Consider the following 23725-nt stretch of genomic DNA (forward strand, 5'->3'; position numbering starts at 1 on the left):
AGTATTTAATCCAGCGATCAAATAATCTAACGAACGTTAACCCTGGTAACTGATTCGTCGTGTCGCGTGTTTGCACGATTACTCGATCCCCGAGTACGATTTGCATAATTAAGTACATTCGTCGTCAAGAGTGCCGCATGTTACATTCCTGTACAAAATCGCCCCGATTCGAGCAATTTGCGCCACTCGATTATGTGTTCTCCATAATGCCATTACATTAATACAGGCTGTTACGCGGATCGATACGTAGAGATAAATTAAACCGAAAAATATTAAAAAATTGTTATAATGCACTCTCGGCTACTCGGCGATAAATTAATTTTTGTAAAAATTCTTTAGATATAGAGTTGCGTTTCAAGACCGACGATTGTTCGGCGCGCAAGTTGGTGGGGGTGGGAGTAATACATATATTACTGTGGATAAATATTGCGAAGAATATTACCACGTCGACCCGCCATCAGAGATCTATCGATATTCGCAAATTCTCGCAAGTGCTTTGAATTGAATAACTCTTACAGGCGTATAAGATAGGCTTTCACTACAATGCCTTACTGATGAGTCCAGTAGTGGAAGCTGGGACGAAACGCCATAATTACGTGATATTCTTCGCAATATATTAAATTAATTTAACAAGATTTTTAACGTAATTTATTGACCTGTTTCTCTATATTATTTGTTATAAACATATTGAATCTTATTACAATCTACATTTTAATTTTTGTATGTTTAAAATATTTATTCGAGATATTAAATTCGATGCATTTGCTTTTGATGATTTTCCATTTTCTGAAGATGAAAACGCGGTCGCACAGCAGCCACGCTTTTGATCCTATCACCTCTAGCCACCTTCTTAATCCGCAAAATCCATATTCGTAACCTTCATCGTCGACGTCACACGATATTACATCCGGTATCTCATTGCTCGATACATTATATGGAAATTGCTAGAATACATCATATCATATATATACCTATACCTATACACGCATCATACGTCGATACGCCATGCCATACTGTGCAACGTTGAATAATATGAGGTCATGTGAATGCATCTCATTGTCGTTTACACGTCATTCTCGCGTCATTCACGAAGAACATGTATGAACGCAATAATGTCATGTGACGTCATTGATCATTACTATCAATTTGGTGTGCTTTATCCGATATTGCGAGTTGTTTGGTAAATTGTGATGTTATTCTCCACAGCCCGAGAGGTATTACGAAGCCACCCATGTACACCGAATTGCACCAAGATGGTAGACTGTCCCTGTACTTTAATTCCCTTCAGGAGCAACAGGCCGGAACTTACACGTGCAAAGGAATTTATGCACGTAATGTGCAGTTAAGCAAATCTGTGACAATCGATACTATTAGTGAGTATAGAATTAAAAGTCCTGACGCATTTTAATTTTTATACGAACTTACTCCGATACAGAATAAAATGTCTCTCAGCGAGGTGTATCGAATAATACTTAATTAATACCACAGTGAAACGATCAAAGAATTTTTTCGATTAAAATGTCATCGGAAATCGTTTATAACTTTTTAATAAGGCAGATATATTGTAGAATGTCAAATAATGGATACTTTGTTATAGTTAATATTTTTGGTATATGTACAAAATTGTCAATTTTTATTAAAAATATTAGTATATTTAAAATTAATTAGATAATATGCACGTTTTTCTTTTCGTGAGATTGATGTATCGCAATATTTTTCCAAACAAAATTTTCGATTTGTGATTAATAGTTGCGATCACGTGGGAGAATGCACCGCCAAATCAGTATCCTATTCTTGGGGAAGACTTTGATGTTCATTGTCAAGTACGCGCTAGGCCGTCACCTTCGGTTGATTGGCTTTTCAATGGAAAGCTGATCAAAACGGACGATCACTATATCATAAATACTTACTCCTTGAAGATCAAGAATGTTCAAGAGCGCGACGATGGCATATACACATGTCGGGCATCGGTACAGACCACGGGAGAATTGCAAGAGCGACCTATCCGCGTTGAGGTACTACAATTAATATTTTGATTAATTGCATTGATTAAAAGAATCGTAAATAATTTCAGGAGCTTATAAACATTTTTATGGATTGAATAATTGTTACATTATATTTGTTTGTTATACTCATTATTTATTGTACTCTAATGGTTTTATTACAACAATATTAGTTTTTAATTTAATTTCCATTCCACGCTAATTTTTTTATGTATTTTTATGTATTTAATACACTTGTATTATTATATTTTAATATATGTATTTTTTAATTGTTAATAATTTTTAGAGATTATTGTGTTAAAAAATTTTTAATAATAAATAAGTATATTAACAAAAGGATCGGAAACAAATAAATTAATATAATTTGGTGAATATCTTTTTTACGAGCCAGCACAGGTTATTGGTGTACAATGTTTTATTTCTTTAAAAATTCGAAAGTAAAAAATTTAAATGTGTATTTTTTTCTTAAAAAATTTTTTTATTAATTTTGTTAATTCTTATTATTAGGTACACATACGACCTACGATCACTGAGTTTACGAAACCAACAGATGTCATCGAAGGTGAAAACGCAAACATTCAGTGTCATGGCGACGGCAAGCCATCACCAGTAATCACATGGGTTAAATCTCTAACCCAACAAAACCTGTCTATGACCGATCGCTTCGGTGTTGATCCGGTCTCGGGTATACTCACCATCACAAATGTGAACCGCGAAGACGCGGGTGAGTATCAATGCATGGCGACAAACGCCGCAGGTACCGTTACTGCCACCACTCAAATAAACGTGATCATCAAGCCGAAAATCATGGAGTTTATAAACAAGACCGTGGTGGAGGGTAAAAGCGTGGACATTCAATGTAAAGCCTTCGGTCGGCCACCACCCAAAGTGAGCTTCAGGAAACTCACTCTCGACAAACCATACGCGGATGGCGCTCAGTCGGACGATGACCGGATTATCGTGAGGAACAAACCAGACGACACGTCTAGTGATGTGACTGTTGGCATTTTATCAATCACTAACGTACTCACTGACAACGATGGCCTGTACGAATGCGTGGCGGAAAATATCGGCGCAGTCGCCTACAAAAATGGTCATTTGACTGTGGAATTCCCGCCCTCCTTCCGCAACATGCCGAACATCACATACTGGTCCTTTGAATCGCGACCGGTTAATCTTACCTGTATCGCCGAGAGCATACCAAACGCGACGATACGTTGGACCTTGCACGAACAAAAGATTGATACTGACCCTTATCTCCAGCAAATTGGTAACGGGCCGATTTCCATTCTTCAAATAAGACCGATCGACCGGAGGTATTACACGCATTATAAATGCATCGCTATGAATCCTCACGGCACGCGAGAACATTTGATCGAATTGAGGGAAGCGACGAGACCCAGCGAGCTCTTAAGTGTCAAAATGATCGAAATCACTGCTACGACGATAAGATTTGATCTGATACCACCCCCGCATCCAGATTTGCCTGTCGTCACTATTACCGTGCAGTACAAAGAGGAGTTACATACCTGGCAAAATGCGAAGAACAAAACGTGGTCTGTCGGTAAGTCTCATATTCTTTTAATGTTAACGAAATCGGTAAAAAAGTTAAGTTCTTAATATTTTCGCAAGAATATCTGTATTAACAAATTGACATAAAAACGTAATTTTTTTTAAATTAACGAATTAATCATCTCACATACATTTGAGAACATTTATTGCTATATTTTGTTCTTGAATACGTACATACTGAATTATGATTAAAGGATATAAAATTTAATTAAGATCTCTCTCTTTCAACTAATTAATTTTGTTTATATAAAAATATAAAATACGAAAAAATAAGGAAATCCAATTTATAATTTATGATATTTATCTACAAGTATATAGAATAAATCATTTGATACAAAACGTACATTAAAGTCATACACGCTAAAATTATGCTATAATTTTAATTATTTTTCTAGGTTGTTTTTCTTTACGTAATTTAACATATAATTAAACGTCACGCAAACAATGCCCTCTAGGTTCCGTGTACGTCATCGAGGGTTTGAAACCGCAGACAGCCTACGACTTCCGATTTGCGGGGAGGAATGAGGTTGGTCTGGGTAACTTTGGTAATTTCCACCGAGAGATCACACCCGGCAGAACGGTGCCGAAAGATCCGAGAATTCTGTCCACTCCAGGCTTCGAATACGAGAATTCTCAGTACAGTCACCAATATGAGCTCAGCTGGGTGACGCCGCCCGACAATGGCGAACCCATAGATAAGTACCTGATCAAGTACTGTGAGATAAGACGTGTCGTTGGTGACTGGGAAATATTGGACGATACCTGCCAATCGATAGAGATCAAATCCCCGGGCAGGACGAGGCAATACCTCAAGGACTTGAAATACGATACTTACTACATAGTCGAGCTGCAGGCTCACAACGTGATGGGCTTCGGCAAACCTGGATACGTCAAGTTCAGGACGGCTAGAGGTAAGTTAGTGGCTCTTGCAATTAATTCTCGGTGTTCCTACGATCCAAAATAATTATTGTCATGACGTATTTACATTTCTCGTAATAATTTCCACTCGAGATATATTTAATTCCCTTTGAAATATATGTGCACGAAGCTACTGAATATTTTTTTTCTTCGCGATCTCTTCAAATCGTTTGTCAGTTTGTCGCCCCTATTTTGTTCATTCAAGGGGGAGGGAAAAGGGTTATTTGAGGTCTTTCGTTTCCTCGTCTAGGAGGTTTCCACTCAGTTAAACTATCTTTTTTTTTTATTAATTTTTTTTCAATAACTTTTTTAATTGGTTCTGTCGACGGCGGAAACAATCTTGTAATCGTCAGAAAGGTCTAAATGGCTATTTTGCTCGCTAAATATTTCAACACCATTTATTTTAAGCAATCATGCGTTCCATAAGTTTCCATAAATGTGTATAATATTTTACACCTTCATTTTTTTAATATATTTCTATAGGAATAAACCATTCTTTTACGCGTTTAATATATACTCGTGATATTAATTTTGGTGTCGTGATTATAATTTTTATGCATAACTTGCCTTCTATTTTCCGCGGAATGGAAAATTATTTTTATAAAATTACCAAGCCCCCGGCCCTTCTGGCGTTAATCGAGATTACAGGATTTGAAGAAGTCCTCAAATCCCTTGACCCTATGCAAGACACCAGCTAGCTAAAGCTACCCGGTGACCGTCAGCGGGTCTGTAAAGACATTAAAAATATTTTACCCGACGACGACATACTTGAAGCGGGGAAGTTCTTTTTTATTACACAGAGCCTTTTTATCCATTCAGGATCGGGCATCACTGTGGACTACAGTAATGCTGGTGATACTTGCAAAACCGACGTCGCCATTACCGCAGCAGTAATGCTCCTATCTCTAGCCATTTAGAGTCGCCGTCAGGGATATTTGCTCCTCGCGCTCTAATCCTCCCTCCGTCGTGAACGCACGCGATAGGAAGCGAGGCGAATTCGCGAGGTCGACATGTACAAGCGAGACACCACGATGGACGAAAGTGACACATACGCTCCACTAATATAACACACCCTTTTTCGTGATTTCCTACGACTCGTGTTTCGTTCGAATCAGATCGAATTACCTAGGAATCTCGGATATGAAAGCGTTTTCCGTTAAAATGGTTTCGTGCGAGGCACGACGGCGAAAATTAATCGCGGGACAATTGTACTACACGATAGTATCTGTTCATTTATATATCCTTTTAGCAGTAAACGATCGACAACGAAGAATAAATTGATACGTTCGCCGGTACATTCCGAGAGTAAAGATATGGCGTTCAAGTGAGTTTCTTTAGGAAGAAACAACGTGAGAGAAGTCGCTATGCGAAATGTATTTATACCGTATTATTTGTTGAATGCTCACTGCGTGTTAGTATAAACGTACTGGTACGTTTATTTTCATTTTTCTTTTTCATACATAAGTTAAGACTGTACTTTGGTAATTTTTGTAAGTACTGCAGTGCGCAAAGATAATATTTCCTTGCACCGTCTCGAAAACAAGGCGTACAAGGAAATTGAAAACCTAACCAAAAAACGAATGTGCTGTACCAATTATTTCGCGTGTTATAATTTTCATTTGTTAATTAAAGTCAGATCCGCACTTTTAAAAAGAACTAAGATAAGTCACACGACTACGCTTCGTCAACGTTTGCAGTTTACGAACTTTTGTATGGTATGTTATATCGATAGATACAAGAAGAATGTGCTTCCTTATATATAGGTTGATTCAAGAATAAATTAACGACTTATCTCGGATAGCTACGATTATACGAGTGTGAGACTATAAGATAGTGACCATAAGAATACTACTGCCCTGAATTGTCTACTATTCACGCGCAAAGTTCACCGACCAAGAGAGAGGATATTATAATCGATATTTAAGGGAACGATTAGTCGCGATTAGAGAATCGCGGCGACTCGTAAATTACGCACGAATACGAATGTAATAATCGTGTCCCGTAGAATACGTACAGTTTATAATGCATCGGAGCTGTTTACTGAGTTTGCCGATCGGTATACGTCGAAAGTATTTTTAGATAAAGCTTTTTTTTCACGTCTTTTGCAGTCTCATTTTTATAAGATTAACATAACGAACATTCTAAGATTGTTACGAACAAAAGGAAGGGAGAAGAATAATAGAAGCCATTAAGCAAATCCGGTCGATGAAATTTTCGGATTACTCGCAGATTCATCAGAAGCAATCGGAAAAAAAAAATTGATAAAGTTATGCAGCGTAAAAACGACGGAACTTGCCTTCATGAAAAAAAAAAAAAAAATCCGTTTTTATTGAACCTTGAAGAAGTGGGACATTTTCCTCCTTCGTAAAAGTCGACACTTATATCCACGATTCGCGTTCGTGCGATGTTCTTTTACGAGGCAAAGAATTTCACACGAGCGAGCGGAACTCCTCGCGAAGTCGCGTCACGCACACAAGATCCAGGAACTTTAATCCTAGAACCCGACTATTCAACGCAAACATAGATCTGACCATGAGGAGAAATGAATAAAGAAATCGTGACATGGGTAACGAAATTGGAGACAATTTTTCTCGCATTTTTACTCAGGATAATAATACGGTAGTAAATTGTTGTTATCTAAATCACTGTGTTTTACATGCAATCTACTTTCGTGGTTTTTTATGCAATAACGAGATGAGATATAAAATCGTTATTTACAAAGAATTGTTTATTCGGAGTGGAAATCTCATGAACATTTATCGGGAAGTAATTCTACGGTCGGGTTCTACGACTAATCGCGAAACAAAATCCGAAATACGACGACTCTCATACACGACTGCCAATTAATATTTTAGTTGGGTTAATTTTTGAAAATTGCGTCTAATTTTTCTCTCCTCTCTTGCCTTCGATTTGTTTATCTACTTTTTGTAATCTTTATTTTTTTTTTTGGGAAATTTATTCAGTCATTAGTTTCGCTTGTCTAGTTTTTTGAAATACGTGTTTAGTGTGCGCATGATTTGTGTGTTGCGATCATTACGATTTATATGATTCTTATTACACATATTTACAATATAATTATAAATTTATATCGCCGTAGCTCTTACGTATCCATAACCGTCGCTGCCGGCAGTAGCCGCTATCACCGCCGTAATTATTATTAGTAACCACTGTCGTGATTAATCACTAATCTCGGGCGATAAGGAATCGAGATCGGTCTAATTTTGACTAGTTTGGACTTTGAAAAAATATGTCAACTATTCTTGAACTTATCGAACGGAGCAATTGGAATATTCAAATAAATTGTTAAAAACAACAATATTCCACAATGAATTTTAGATTACAAAATTATTTTTTAATGATAAAGAATGAAAGTAGTTAAAATTATAAATTCTAACTAAAAAGTTGCAGAAATTAAAAGTCACAGTTATTCTTAACGTTGGAAATTCATTGAATGAATTTCATTTACTTATTCTCCCGTTTCGCGACGTTGTTCTTTCGACTGGAACAGCGGGACGATTGGTGTAAGGTATATTTTCCTTTGCTATTCTTTCATGTCGAAAATTGAACTTGGCGAAATTACACGGTTTCGATTCCTGAATAAGAGACTACAAAAGGAGCGCGGTTCGATCTCGAAGGCCTGGTCGTATCCGGAACGGGCGGTCTTTTACCTCAAGTGCCTGTACACACATGTACACTACATACATACCCACACACATGTACACATACGCATTGATCGCGCCTCCCCCGCGAGGCTCACGCGAAAACACCGACGATCGATCTCGATGTGACGAGGTCTTCGACCTAAATCTTTTTACGTCTCTTTTATGTCTGTTCGCAATGCCTGGGTTCTTAGATATTAGTCCACAACGCATGGCATGCGCTTTGTTATCATTACTCCCCTTCTTATTTTTTTTTTTTTTAACTTAGCGATACGTCACGCCGAGCCTCATCGACGGCGACGTTCCCATTCCATACACGCCGTCCCCGTTTAGGTGGAGAACGCGGAGAACGTGGAGAACTCGTTCACGGCATTTGTTACGACGACAGGGTATCGGATTTTGATGATGGATTTTTTTTAACAATTTCTATTTTCCGTATAATAAGAATCTCAAAGCAGCTTAATTGTATAAATTTATGATTAAAAAGTGAAATTTTATGACTTAAGACTATCTAAAAGCTCTATAAATTAAAATTAACTGATTCTCAAGAGCTGCTTTATTTTTCTGTTTATTTCAAATTTAGTTTCAGCAGAGATTTTATTTAAAAACAAATGGCTGAGAGATATTTAATATTGAAAATTGAAAGGTTTTATATAAAAATGTTTTAACAATGGAAAATCAATTTTATACGTGCCCATCAAAAATCTATCATTAAAATTTGATATGGTAAAAATGTGACATAGATATACATAACCGAACATAGCGTAAGAAGATCTTTATCAGATCTTAATTATCACAATTATATTGAATAATATTACCGATTGGTAATCTTGTAGTGGCCCGAGATATATCTCGACGTTTGCACAGTCCAACAAAGTTTTATCGAGACTGAGGCACACAGAGCATACTATCGCGAATTTATGGAAAACAAATACGTCTGCAAATCTAACGAATACCGGTTACAAAAACAGTAACTTTTCCCGCAAATGTATTCCCACGCCTCGGAACTAGAATAACCAATAACATCCTAAATCTCCAGAGAAAAAAAAAGGAAAGAAAATATCGGATCTAAGATCAGAAGTGAGCTTCATTGGTAGTCGATTTCTTAATTCTTATCCGATTTCTTTTATCCGCTCTTCTGTTTTTTAAGTGATAGAATGATATTGATTAATCTGGTTTCAAGGTTTCAACACTTATTGCGTTGTGTCGATAATATTAAAGTCGATTGAGACTTTTAGCCACAGGTGTGATTAAATATCGTGATAAATAAACCCTGATGGAAAACAAGCACCTCATTTCCGTTTACAGTCGTAAAAATTCGACTGGATTTAGTCGACGGAAAGACGACAACGTCTTTACTAGCAAGTGTGATGTTTTATCTCTCGTAACAATAAACTTCAACGTAATTTCGGAAACATCACAAAGCGGAATTAGTGGAAGAAAGCGTGGATGCGCGCGCGCGCGCGAATAAAGTCTCTTTCAGACGATTTAAACTTTAAACCGCGCGGGTGAAAGACGAGCGCGGAGACGGGCGGAAGGCTTTAAACCGATGATAAAGACAATGTCTCGACGAGAAACAGACGCGATGGCAGAAGAAAACGATTCGAAGGGGGAACGATAGTCGAAATGTTTCCCATCCGTCTCGAATCTGCCTTCGATGAGTTTTCCTCTTTTCTCGTGGAAATCACCGGGGGGGGCGGGCTCCTGGAAAGCTCCAGAACGATTGTAACTGGAACTGGCCAAACGAAATCCCTCGAAATTCGCACTTTGTCTCGATAAAAGGATTCGTGAAATTGCAACGAACAGACCACGGTATCGATTTAGTCTGCCGCTTCGATAAAGACACAGTTTTCCGTTATTCCTCTTACCCGAACAGAGTCGCATGATTCTGTCAAAGTCCAGTCCACTTTCATCAATATCAAAAGAGAATCGTGAAGTCTATCGCCTGTATTTAATCATTTATTCATATTTAACTTTGAATTGATTTTCTACCTCATGCACATTTCACGTTAAATTCGCTGCTCCATTTCAATTTTGTATTTTCTATTGTCTTTTAATCATCTTAATTCATTCGCAGTGTTACCGATGCCTTGGTAATTTCAAAATTGGACGGTGAAATTCGGCAACAAATTTGCGACAAGAATACGGACCATTGTGTAGTTTCTTCTTCGTACCGAACGGATACGGTAATTCAGAACAGATAGTAATTTAACGTTAAATGCGCACGAGCTACAGTCACGAACAAACGGCTCTTTATGCGCGATTGTTCAACGTGTCGCGATTCGCACGGACTAATTACGCGAACGTGCACTATTCGTTCCTTCCCTCCTCCGCCCAGAACGTAGACGGGCGTGTTTGCGGAGAGCCTCAAACCAGAGAGACGCACGCGACCGACCCTCCGCAATCTGCCAGGATCAATCGATCCTCGATTCTTGCGCCGCGGCCGGAATTGTCTCTGCCGGGAAATCAAGGCGGCTTTGTATTTTGTACTCGAGAATCGATCCCCCGCGCAAACTGCGCGCCCCGTCCGGATAAATTGCGAGCGTATAAATGCTCCATTCGGCGACGACGACTCATTGTCTGCGCGAGCATTCGCTTTCACCCGGACGCTTCGAGCACCGGCGTCATCATCTCGAGGACGCGATTGCGGACGGAATCAATTAGCGGGGAATGCGGGATTATTCCGATTCACTCACTATAGGGCGATTGTACGATTATACGGAATTTATCTTGCGGGAAGAAACGCTGTCACGCAGTTATAATTCCCGAGAAATTAGATGTACAAATATTTTTCGTTCATATCAAATCGATCAGTTTTTTTTTTTTTTTATTCCGATCCTCGAGAGGCTTTTCAAATTGATTTCTTGGTTCCAAGTTGTTTAGCTAAAATTCCTGAAGCGCGTCTTCTTCCATTATCTTCGTTACTCGCATTGTCACTTTTAATACTTCAACGTTTGCGCGTATATTAGGTACCGCATTTTCCCAAAACGTTTCCCGAGAGACGCCGAAATAATACACGTCGAATATACGTACAAACTGAACGTGTCTGTGTTTAAGCAAGAAGTTTCCCAGCGCAGCAGTAAGCAGCAGCTGGAGTGTTTCTCGTTACAGAGATAATCTCTCCGCGCGCGTACAAATGAATCGCTCGAGATGAGGAGAGAGCCGGGGTGTTTGCGCTGGCTGATGTGCCGGGTCCATCCTCTAGTACCCACGCGACTTTATGGGGGAGATAGAAACAAGGAAACGCAGAAAACGCAGAGGAGTCGAATGAGTCGGTTCGCGAATACGAATCCGTTCGTGGAACCTCCCGGCAGTACCGGGCATCGCCACGTCGCTTATAAATAGCCGCTGCGTTAGAGAGAACTGCGTCGAGAGGATGAACCGGAGGACTGGAAACGATGAGAGGGCGAGAAACGTAAAAACATAAGCACGATATACTCTCCGCGATCTATTTCCGATGGACGTACAGCAGCATGGTTTTCGCGCGATTTCGCAGTACCGGGTCCTCGTATCCGCGCGCGCGCGGCGAAACAGTGTTATTTTAATCCTTCCACTGCACTGTGTGGAAAAGCATACTAGAATCATTTTACAAAATAATCTTTCCATTACGGTTGAAATAATTTAATAAATTTTTTGCCGTTGTCATTATATCCCTCGGAATACGTAACGTCAAGAAAGAAACGACATGAAGTTATTTATTTGCGTAAAATTGAATTTATTATCCGATTTTGTTATCCTCTTGATAATGGAAAAATTTAATGATACATTAAATGTTGAAATATTGATAAGAAGATGTCGAGTGCCTGAAGATCTGTGTACAAAATCGCGTTTCAGTGTGTGATTCTTTAATAAAATAATAAACAGTTCGCGTCTCTCTGTATTCGGAAAAGCCTTCCGCCAATGCATTAGTGCATTTTTTTGCGACCCTTTTAGTCTTTCCTATTCTGTTATTTTATTTAATCATAATAAGGTTCGGATTTAAGAGATTTTTTCCAGCGCATTAAACAGAATCTCCACAAACAGAATCAGTTTTGCGTCGGAGAAAGAAAATGCTTAAGCCGCTTACGGAAATGAGAGTATTAATAAAAACTGCAGTAATATACCTTTTTAATTTTTTCGTGATGTGCTATTTTTTTCGATTTATGTCGGCACAGTTTTTTTTCTTCGGGTGAAGGTAAAAGAAAAGGATGTACGTGCCGCTGAGTTTACTTCGAGTTGCAGAAGGTTTGAGACAACAGAGATTGTCCAGATTTAAGAAATAATCGCGCCGATTCGGAGCTAGGCACGTTACGACATGGACCGAAAATAGACTGGAATGCGAAATCGAACTTCACCGTGGCCGGTTCGGTTTTCGTTGCCGTTCCAGTTGCTTTTACGAGACATTCGATGATCGCGCGTAGCGATCCCCTTGTATTCTTCTCCGGTGTTTTTCTTTTTTTATATATATATATATATATCTATCTTTTATTACGGTACCGTGGACACTCCGCTCGTATCTTCCGAAGGGTATATATTTACACACTATAGATACACACAGACACACATACACGTAACATGATACAGATATATACATACACGTATATGTACAAACGTATATATAAAGAGTATACATAGGTAGATAGGTAGATAAAACATTTACATACGTCTAAGGATATGTACTAGCCTAGTGCCTAATATGTTCGTATTTATGAGGAGGATAAACTCGTATAACTCGTTCTTTCCTGTGCGAAACATTCAATATTGTAAATACAACGGAACGACGTAAAAAGAAAAATATATGTGAGTGTCTAAGGAGAAAAAAAAAAGAACAATACGGATGGACAAATCCGAGCCAACGGAGAAGCCACCTTCAAATTGTATCCTGTGCCAAACTTGTCAATTTTTCGAGCTTGAGAATTTTCCGAACGGGAATGACGAGCGGAAAGAGGAAGAAGATGGGATGATCGTTTTCGGGAATGTCTCTCGGTTGGAGAGTTCTTCTGGCCGCGCGTTTGCAATTTGAGATGGTTTCTTTTTCGGCGGTCTTGTTTATTTTTTCGCTTGTCATACACATCGCCTCTTTACTTTATAATTATAAAGATAAAAATAAACCACGGGAAGCGACGCGCGCCACCGAAAACGGTAAATATCCCCTTTAAGTACAAGCAAGTGCAAGATGTTGGCCGCTAACTAACGTAGTTGAGAGCTCTGTTAAAGATTGGATGGCAGTGCGAGAGAGAGAGAGAGAATGGGAAAAGGGGAGAGAGAAATGACAAGAATGAGTGAATGTGTGAGACAGAACTAAATGCGAGGCACTTAACAGTGGTGGGGCTTTTTGTGTGGAGGTAGCACTTTTAGACTAGTGGCGCGTAGAAACTAACATCGATTGTGGGAGGCTAGTGAATGAGCTTTTTTCCCCCCCTCCCTCTCGCCTTCCTTCTCCCTTGAGCTTTTTAGCACAGCTCGTGTTGTGTGGTGTTGCGAAATGAGACTCTTCTATCGCTTCTACGCTCTGCAGTACGCTAATTATCGCGATCCATTAACCGATGTATAACACACACGTACACAAAAAACGTACATAACACTCACACATACACTCACTCACTTGCACACTGTGTGTCTCCTTAACTGACAATCACTATACTTGTATGTCTTGTCGTTGTTGCCTTCTGGTTTTTGGTTTCCTCCTTTGATAAAGACGGATTTTTGCCGCATTTCCCCCACACAACCCCGCCGAGATCTTGTTTCTTTTCAGGAAACTAAAATATCATTGTACGTGGAACGTGTTTGGTGATGCGACACCGCGACCGATACTCGAGAAGTAATTATCTTAATTACTGTATCGACGTATCGAGAGAATTTTAACGTTGTATTATATATTTATCCAATAATTATTGACATTAATGATGTAATCGATAATACTGATAATAACGTTGTTTAATATCGAATAAATATTATTTAACATCTAATAGTTTATTAACACATAATTATTATTTCAAATTAATTATTTATACAATTTTATCTAAAATCATGTATTTTAAACTTAAACAGGAAATTACCAGCTATACAATTTGCCATAAAATTGTAATCGTTGCAAAATTGACTGATATTTTTTTATATCAAGCATTTAATAATTTTTGATAGAATAACGATTCTGTTAGATCAGAAAAAGAGCATACCAGTAAGTTGCATGTCTTTATCGCATCCTTCCGCAAGCGCTCACACGATGCATATCGCTGGGTACGCGTTCAAATACAACGATTGTTAACCATCACCAAACATCGTTCAGTATCGCTTTTGCACTAACGGTCTGCGATATACATATGTATATATACATATCACACACGATATGTTTAAGAATGATGTGCTTTTATCGTCTTTCAAGGTGTAGATACCAGCGTGCTGCAGCATCAAGGCCCGTTAATATCGAGTGGAGCCATAATCGGCATTGTCCTCGCGACGATATTCGTCATCTTTATCGTCATCGATGCCATCTGCTGTTGCGTGCGCAAGACAGGTGAGCCCCAGCGTTAAATCATCGAGTACAGGCTTGAACAGTTCATTGATAAATTTCCTCGCGTTATTGTAATACAAGGAGAAATATCAAAGTTTAATTCACGTTAACATTATCGTTAATTATTGTTAATTACGTTCATCACGCATTAGTTATCTACCAATCACGTCGCTCGATAACAGAGTTCTGATTGTTAACTCATTACGGTTATGATACTTAATTTATATTTCGAGATTCACCTGTGGAATGCGTAATTTTGAAATTTAGGAGCAAATTTATAACGGATAAAATATCCTGAACACGATCAAATTTAAATTATAATTAATTATTTTATAAATCTGCGCGAGTATTAAAATATTGTACGTTCTCTTTTATTTTTATCTTTAACATTCTCATGCTACAATAATTTGTTTTTTTCTGCGGATAAATATGGAGTTTACGGAAGACCCTCCCCAACGACTTGACCTTGACATACGTCATGATTCTGCGTGACTTTGAAGAAATTTTAACCGTCGGATCTCGCTCATTAAAAACTTAAAAAGTTACGAACAAAATAAGAAATAATGTCTCATTTTTGCTATATGAGCCAAGAGTCGCACGCTCGGACGACTTCAATGATTGTATAACATGGATTTCGACTTTTCACGCGAAGTGATTCTTACCCCATCTCCCCCTCTGCCAACGGGGCACGCAACTTCCACGATTATACTTTAGCACAAAGAAAAATAATAAAATATGAGTATATTTACAAAGAAATTTAATTCCGAAAAATTAATGTTATTCCGACTCGCTACAGTGCTATGTGTATACCCGTGTGAAGCTGGCCCAATATGAAAAAATCAATTTTTTTCTTCAAAAGCATTCGTTTGCTCACGAATGCTCAGTTGGAATTTTCGTTTGCTCACCTTTAGTTCAAAAGATATACGAAAATTATGTTTTAGGGGGTCAACTTCACACTAGCCCCCCAATATTAAAAAAACGATTTTTTTCTTCATGCATTCGTTTGCTCATCGTTTGTTCACAAATCTTTTGAACTAAGGGTGAGCAAACGAAAATTCCAACTGAGCATTCGTGAGCAAACGATGAGCAAACGAATGCATAAAGAAAAAATCGATTTTTTAATATTGGGGGGGCTAGGGTGAAGTTGGCCCCTCAAAACATAATTTTCGTATATCTTTTGAACTAAAGGTGAGCAAATGAAAATTCCAACTGAGCATTCGTGAGCAAACGATGAGCAAACGAATGCATGAAGAAAAAAATCGATTTTTCAATATTGGGGGGCCAGCTTCCTTCACACGGGTGTTATGTATACGTAACGACTATTCTTTTAACTGTTTTAAAACAGAAAATTACTGCTTTATAAATTCACTTCTTTAAAAACACAATTCTTTATATTAGCAGAAAATTTGTGTTTTTAAAGCAGTGAATTCATATTTTTAAGCAGTCGGAATATGACAGATGTCCATGCTTATATTGTGGATTTCAACCTTACGCAACAGTACAATCATGGAAGTCGTACGACCCTTGGCTGTATAGCAAAAAATGAGACATTTCTTAAACCTTTTTTGTTCATAACTTTTTTTAACGAGTGAGGTTCTACGGTTGAAATTTCCTCAAGGTCGCTCAGGGATAAATATATCAAGGTCAAGGTCATTGGAGGAGTCTCCCTAAAACTCCATATTTACCCTTTTGCATTATAGGAATTATTAACTTCATGCGCGAACGATCTCGGCGAAAACCAGTTGACGAGGACGAAACGAAGCTTGGCAGGTGAGTCTTTTTCTAAATATTCGAAATTCACGCAATAGTATTCTGAATATATGTATTATGAGATACTCTTTTGGATTTCTACAGTTTTACCGCATCTCGTTTATATTATATTACATATGTATTCTACATTGTGCTTTGGCAAGTCTAGCGCTACTTTATCATATTATCGAACTTTGCACCCGTCATTGAACTCTCGTTCACACGGAACTCTTTGTTTTTTCCGTCTTCACTTTTTCGTAACCGTCGAGTTCGCATTACTTCTTCCTCTTGCTGATAATTTGATTAGATCTAAACGCGCGAGTCACAGAGGGATTTCTCTCACTTTATCTATACGATTCTACGAACGGTTGCAATTCAGCGTCGCATAATCGCTTCTCGCGCGATAGAAAGGACGATAGTGGATGCGATGACGGTGGTAGAGTCGCGATATTAAATGTTAGAGAGTAGCTCGCCGGTAAACACAAAGACAAACACTTTGACTCCTCTCGTATTTCTCTCTTTTTTTTTTACCGGTAGTCTTTACGGTTGGCGGTTTCCATTGCCGTATTGCGACCAAAAAATGGCCAATGTCGCCGGGGTCACGGCCATCCAAGACTCAAGTAGTGGAAAAAATACCATTAGATTGGTCAAACACACTGCCATGTAAGAGAGAAAACGATGTATAAGCGAAATCAGTAAGAAGCATGGCCTCTCACGAAGGGGCTCCGACACAGCTTTCCACTTTGCATGACGTTTTATATCTTTTTTTTTTTCCTTCTCTTCTCCTTTCTTTCAAAACTCTCGGAGATCTCTCCTCTCTTCTCTTTTTTTCTTTTTGCGTACTTTTCTTACCTGACTTCCCCAAGCGACGGCGGTACCCATCGCTGAACTCATCCGACTTGACATTCGGGGATGATCCGTCCTCGCAAGGGAAGTCGTCGATACGCATCAAACAGAATTTGATGAGCATGGGAGACAACACGTTCGATTCGTTGGACGCATTTATTGTGCTGCCAACCACTCACTCCTCGTACTGCAACACATTTATCTTTTACACTTTTACGTTGCGCCGGCATCCGTGTCCACTCGTGGCTACGCATAGGCAGTGTACATTATACTACCCTCTTTCAACCGTGGGACGGATTATGGGTAACTTTGACGAGCACATAATGGATCGTACATTTCATTTTTTACTTTTTTATTAGCAAAATACGAAAAAGATAAAATTCGAGAGGTGAAATTTTAATAAACGTAAAATTTTCGTAATTTACTGCTCTATTTATCTATTAAAATTATTTTATTGTTCCAAACTCTCTTATTTAGTGAATAAGTCAGAAAAATGAATATTTTGTAATATTTTATATGAAAAAAATAATCTGGAAGAAGAAAATATTTCAGTTCCTTGTTTATGATTCGTGATTTGTTTATAAAAAAGTTAATTTCTGATGAATTACCATTTGTATTATTTATTTAAACTCGACGTAATAAATTAAATAGTTGCAATATCAAATGCTGCCTTCGAGTGAACACTTTAGTGCTATTTCGTAATAATAACGCGTATAGAGCTCGTTGGTACTCGCCTGAGCTTTGGCCATGCCGCATGCACGATACACTTTGGAATAACGCTCACTTTGTCCTTAATTCTCTCTCTATAGTCCGTTCCGTCACCGCACAATGTTGCAACAAGTATGCGAGTCTTGTTCTCGACCTGCCAGTTTTGTGCTTTGCGAAGCGCAAATAGCACTAAACGCTTATTATAAGCGACTTGGTATACCTTGAGCAGAAGTGTTGTAAAATTAAGTAATGAGAAAATGATTAACACATGTTAATTATTACGACGCACAGAAGAAAGAGAGAAATGTAAGACATTGATTCTTTGTGGATAGCGAAAATGGATATAATTTATATAATTATTAACAAAAATAAAGAATTAATATGCATTTTTATCTGATCTCGTATTTCTATATTCTTTTGTAATTATTCTAAAATAGCTAAATTAAATAAACCAAAAACTATTTATTCCTGAAAATTAAGACGATACACTTCTGCTTAATGGTCTGCATTTTTTTTTTTAACAATTATGTTTACAGATTTCGTTCAATTTCGTCATTTCAGTTTTATTTCTTCGAACAACGCGGGCATTATGTACAAAGTACAAGTTGTATAAAAAAAATACATATTTATATAAAACTCGGATAATTTTAAAATTGAAAAAATTTTGTTCAAAGCATAATAAGAAACGTATATTTATAATCGATTTATATGAAAAATAGAAGGCAGATTCTTTTTATTCTTTTATGAACTTTGTGCATATATGTACGCTCAGAAAGTTGTACAGCGTTCAACTTTCTGAATGCTTGGACTAGTTAGGAAATTCCCCCAGAATCATATAATAAACGCGGCTTCCTCGGGATTTATCGATATCGGAATCGAAAATGGCATACGGCACATAGATCCGCGTAGAGAAAGACGCATCGTATCTTCGAAGCTTCTCTCACTACGACAGTTCTTTTACTTTGCAAGTGACAGCATGCCTGACGTGTATATTCGATGTCGCACCACGCGCCGTATATATGGACATGCTCCTTTTTCGTTTTTGTATTTTGTTCTCTGCCCGATATTAGAAGTTAATCCGACATTGGAAATCACGGTCCTCCGACAAATGTTGTCTTGACACTTTTGCAGAGACGAGAAAGAGCCGCTGAAGGAGGAGAAGAAGATCACGCCGATCATCGATTCCGGATTGCGCCGGGAGACCTCCATCACCTTCGACGGCAAGAGGTCCGTCTCCAAGACCGGCTTCGTCGGCAAGGATTCAGCCGTCTAGATATTCTTCCGGCGTACTAGATTGTAAATCGGTTCCAGAAACACGCAGTGCGGTTTCCGGCTAAAAAGTGTTCTCGAAAAGAAATAACAAAGAAATGGTAAAACAAGAAACGAAAAGAAGGACGAGCAGAGGAAATCATCGTACGCACGTTCGCGAGTCCGCTTACGGGAAGATGAGAGAGGAATCTAGCGAATCCGCCTCTCTGGAATTTTTTTCCGGATGAAGTCTCACGCAATTCCTCTCTCGCCATTCAGCGCCGAGAGTCTCTGCCGAGCCTCTGCTTTTCGTTTTGCTCTGAAAAAAACGTGCGCGGTTTCACAGTCGCACGCCGACCCGCCTTTCTACCCTTTCGAAACCTCTTACCTCGTGTATCGCGATACACTTGCCGCCTACACTTCCTCGTAGAATCCCCTGAAAGCGCTTCTTCCCGCCATTGGCGAACGTATCCTTTGCCTATTGCTTTGCCGCAAAGTTTTCACTGCACGTCTGATTTCGCGTGTAACGTAAGCTAACCCCTTAAAAAAAAAGGAGCAAACTTTAAAAACATGACATATATATTCTCCACGGTACCTTTTCAAGTGAAAACGATTTGATCGGAATATTTTACTAGTTCTTTGACTATCGCGAGATCGCTTGAAAATAACATCAAAAAGATTGATCCAAGGCAGTTTTTATCGATATGTCACGTTTGAAAGGTTTGTCCCTTGAACATAAAAGCAGTCTTGAATTCTTTTACTCCGTTAGTGTACTCGCCGAAGCATGCGAAGGAGCACAGATAATCGATAGCTTACGGAAACGAGAAGTACGAAATAAGCGAAGCTTATTCGGTAATTGCTCTTAGGAGAAAGTTACGAATATACAGTATAATTATAACGTGTAAACACAAGAAAACGAGGAATAGGTAGATCATTTGCGCAAGAAGAAGAAGCTGGCAAGAGGAATGTACAAAAATTCGTCATGCAATTGGTAGAGGTCGACTGATCAATTTAGATGAACGCTTCGAGGCACCCTTTAGATTGTCACAGTCTAGTACGCTGGGTAGTATCGTGTCCTTTGTCGCGCGCGGCTTTAAGAAGACCGCGCGGAAAGTCGTACTCTGTTGCGCGTGAAGACAAAAAGACTTCGTGTTCGTTCGGAAAGAATATTGCATTTTAAAAGTATAATCGCGTAAAAATGCAACGCTCGTATTCTTTACATTGTAATATCCAGGCAGCTCTAATACATTATTGAAAAGATCTTTTTAATATTGAATTAATATTTAATTAGAAAGAGTATTATAAGGTTCTTTTGAAATCTTTCAGGGAATTTAATAAGACATATCTAAATTCCGATAGTAACGAAAGAATTGAGTTATTCTTGAACAAGATGAAAATGGAGAACGAGATTTCGATTTCACCAGTCGTCTTTGACATTTCTTCAAAAGCGAAGTGTTTTTCTTTTTTTTTTTATCGATTATGTTTCTTTTTACCATATTTATTTAATTTAATAGATACTTTATCATGATGATAATTATAATTATAATTAAATTTAATTATGATACTGAATTGAGTACTAAAAAGATTTTATTTGTAATTCTTGTTTAAAAGGGCAGCTCTCTATTTTTAAAATGTTTGAGACTATGAGTGTTGCTTTTATATTCCGCCAACAGAGAAACTCTTCTAAACGAGGTGCGCGATTTTGCGGCTACCTTAAAACTGTACATACACCTTGAACAATCTATTATCTTCCTTCTCTCAAGCTCATACCTCATCCTTCTTCATGTCTTTCGATTAGTAATGACTATCGATTGAGAGATATAAACGATAAAATAATTTTCATACGCGATATACATATATTCGACACGCTTTTATTCTCATAAATTCTTAACTCCGTGATCGTAATGTTCAATCCTTTTCTCATTTATTTTTAAAATTTAAAGACTGATTCTTTCACGTTGCCAAATTAATGGAACCAATTATCGTTCAGGTAACTGAAAGCAAATATCGAATTGCATCTATTCCATTGTTTAGTCGCCGATCGCGCATTGTTCAATGCGCATGTGTTCTCTGTTGAGTCTTACGATCATGCGTGTGATTACTATAGTTATATGAGTGAATACTTAAATCTCGCATATTCTTGTAGCGAGTTCGTTCGTTCTCTTCATACATTTATATAGTCCATAATCATCCTTGTACATTTATATTGTACTTTTACTTTATATTACCTCGAGTGAGAAAAGCTCTCAGTTACTTTTTTATTTTTTATTTTACTCATGATAATTTTACGTATATTTACAATGTTATAGTTACCTTATCAAAGATATGTAAGAGCAACTCATCTTTTTTTATTATTATTTAAAAAATTTTTCCTGTTCTATAAGCAGGGTTGATAAAGACTAATGTTTCTTTTTTTAAAGACTAAAACATTTATGTTTTTTTAAAACATGTTTTTAGTGCTTCAAATACGCTTTAAACTATATTATTAAAAAACATATTTAAAACATATTAAAAACATCGATTAAGCATGTTTTAAAGTATTTAAAACATGTTTAAAACATGTTTTTTACCAACCCTGTCTATAAGGATAAAAAACTTATTTTTAAAAAATTAAGAGACAAGTAAAATGAAGATGAGGTAACTCTTGCGACACTGTGTATTTGTATTGACAATGCAAAAGTCACTATGATTACGGTGGTTAATTGCGGTTGTTCATATAATATTAACAAAGTTAAAAGACACTGTATTCGCAGCATAGAACTGTACTAGAATGCGTGCAAGAACAATCGATGAACGAATTATAATAGATTTCTGACAAAATTTTGACATGTGTGTTACCTTAATGCTGAAAGTCTCTCTGAATAAATGTATAGTGGAAAGGAAATGGTATTTACCGTGGCAAATGTCAAGTTTAACAGATACACGGAGCTTGCTGGTCAAATTTTCAATCAGTGATCTCTAAGAAAGTGTGACATCAGAAAGCTGCCATATTTAATATATCTAAATATAGCGAGTAAAAAGAAACGTACCGCTCTTGTCCTAATATCTAAGATGGCTTTTGCAGAAAGAAACGCAAACGTTAAAATGTGATAAGTTTTTGTAAATGCTTGTAAACGTTTTCCCTTAATTGTAAGACGTATCAAGAATAATTATTAGGAGAGTTTTGATAGGTTTAGAGAAACATGCACGACACGGAACGCGTGTCTTCGCGAAAAATCGAAGGTGAGAGGTTCACAATCGAGGGGGAAGAACATTGTAACAAATCGTTGTACAAACAGATGCAATGATAAATCCAGATAATTCGCTCTAACGTTTTACATGCGGGTTTTAATAAAAGATTTTACGTACATCGATTAGCTGTTAATTCAATTTATGACGACTTTTCGTCTCTCTTTCTGGAAAAGAATTAAATTATCATTAAAATTAATTTTAAAGTTAATTATGGCTAATCCTTAATTTTATACAGTAGAATTTACTGTATTTCTGTGCAGAACCGTAAGAAAGACGAACAAGGACTAGATGTATGTAGGAAATCTAAAACTAGCAGCGAAACTTTCCCATAGGGAACTATATCATTGCACCTGTTGATACATCCAAGACTATACTGGCACGCTTCCTCGCATTCGCGGACACGCTTTCCGTGTAGATAGCTTTTTTACGTAAGACAGAAAATTTGCCAAATACCATAGTACTTATTAGTACATAAGTCAATGAATACATATATATAAATATAAAAAATATATATATTATACAAAAAAATGATATATATGTACATGAAAAATAAATAAGTCGTGGGACATTCGCAAGACGGGTGTCATGCGGCGACTTCGCATCGGCGAGCGATATGTGTCATCGTTTCTAACACCTCTAGCTATTTTGTATCCATTGCCAAGAGCCATAAATCCTTAACAAGTAGCTTCCCACAAAAAAAGTATTAACGGCGCATCTTTTTGATCTATAGATCATTACGAGTATTAAAGTTCCGTAGATGTAAGGTGTATTTTTTATGTAATGCTTTTTCTGTACGCGACAAGAAATCGTGCTCTTGAATAAAATGAAAAAAACGTTTTCAAGATGAGAAGAAAATGGATGGATCGATGAGACTGGAAACCTACGTCTTTCTGGTTTTCTTCAATAATTTTATTACAACAATCATAGGTAAATTTTTTATAAAACGATGTAGAGATGCAGTATAACAAGATTACTTATACTGGTTATCATATGAGAGTAGCTGGTCGTTAATTTTTTACGACAAACGTGGCAGCGATATGCGGATTAGTTATCCAAACTAAAGCACACTACAATATCACATGATTTTTGGAGATTCAAATAATAATTCACTAGAATTATTCGTTTTTAATGTTTCTTCTTTATCATCGCTACTACGTCTGCAACTATAAGCAGCTACACAGAACGGCACTGCATTATTTTACATGTATATACAGTATATACAATTACATATATTATTACATGTATATACAATATATATCATATATATCCTTATATATATATATATCCTTTTATATATA

The 23725-nt window shown here is 37.4% G+C and overlaps 1 protein-coding gene across 1 annotated transcript in view; it reads left to right on the top strand.

Annotated features, from left to right (window-relative positions):
* Positions 1-20094, top strand: part of Fas2 (neural cell adhesion molecule fasciclin 2) — a 95176-nt gene extending 75082 nt beyond the window's left edge. The window contains exons 4-11 of the mRNA XM_018538141.1: positions 1207-1373; positions 1750-2015; positions 2511-3567; positions 4031-4486; positions 14517-14648; positions 16346-16415; positions 16932-17057; positions 19080-20094. Coding sequence (XP_018393643.1) covers positions 1207-1373; positions 1750-2015; positions 2511-3567; positions 4031-4486; positions 14517-14648; positions 16346-16415; positions 16932-17057; positions 19080-19221 — 2416 coding nt within the window. The 3' untranslated portion in view covers positions 19222-20094. The remainder of the gene's footprint in view (positions 1-1206; positions 1374-1749; positions 2016-2510; positions 3568-4030; positions 4487-14516; positions 14649-16345; positions 16416-16931; positions 17058-19079) is intronic.
* The last annotated feature ends 3631 nt before the right edge of the window (positions 20095-23725 follow it).

Source organism: Cyphomyrmex costatus, unplaced genomic scaffold, assembly GCF_001594065.2.
Source record: "Cyphomyrmex costatus isolate MS0001 unplaced genomic scaffold, Ccosl1.0 scaffold192, whole genome shotgun sequence".
NCBI lineage: Eukaryota > Metazoa > Arthropoda > Insecta > Hymenoptera > Formicidae > Cyphomyrmex > Cyphomyrmex costatus.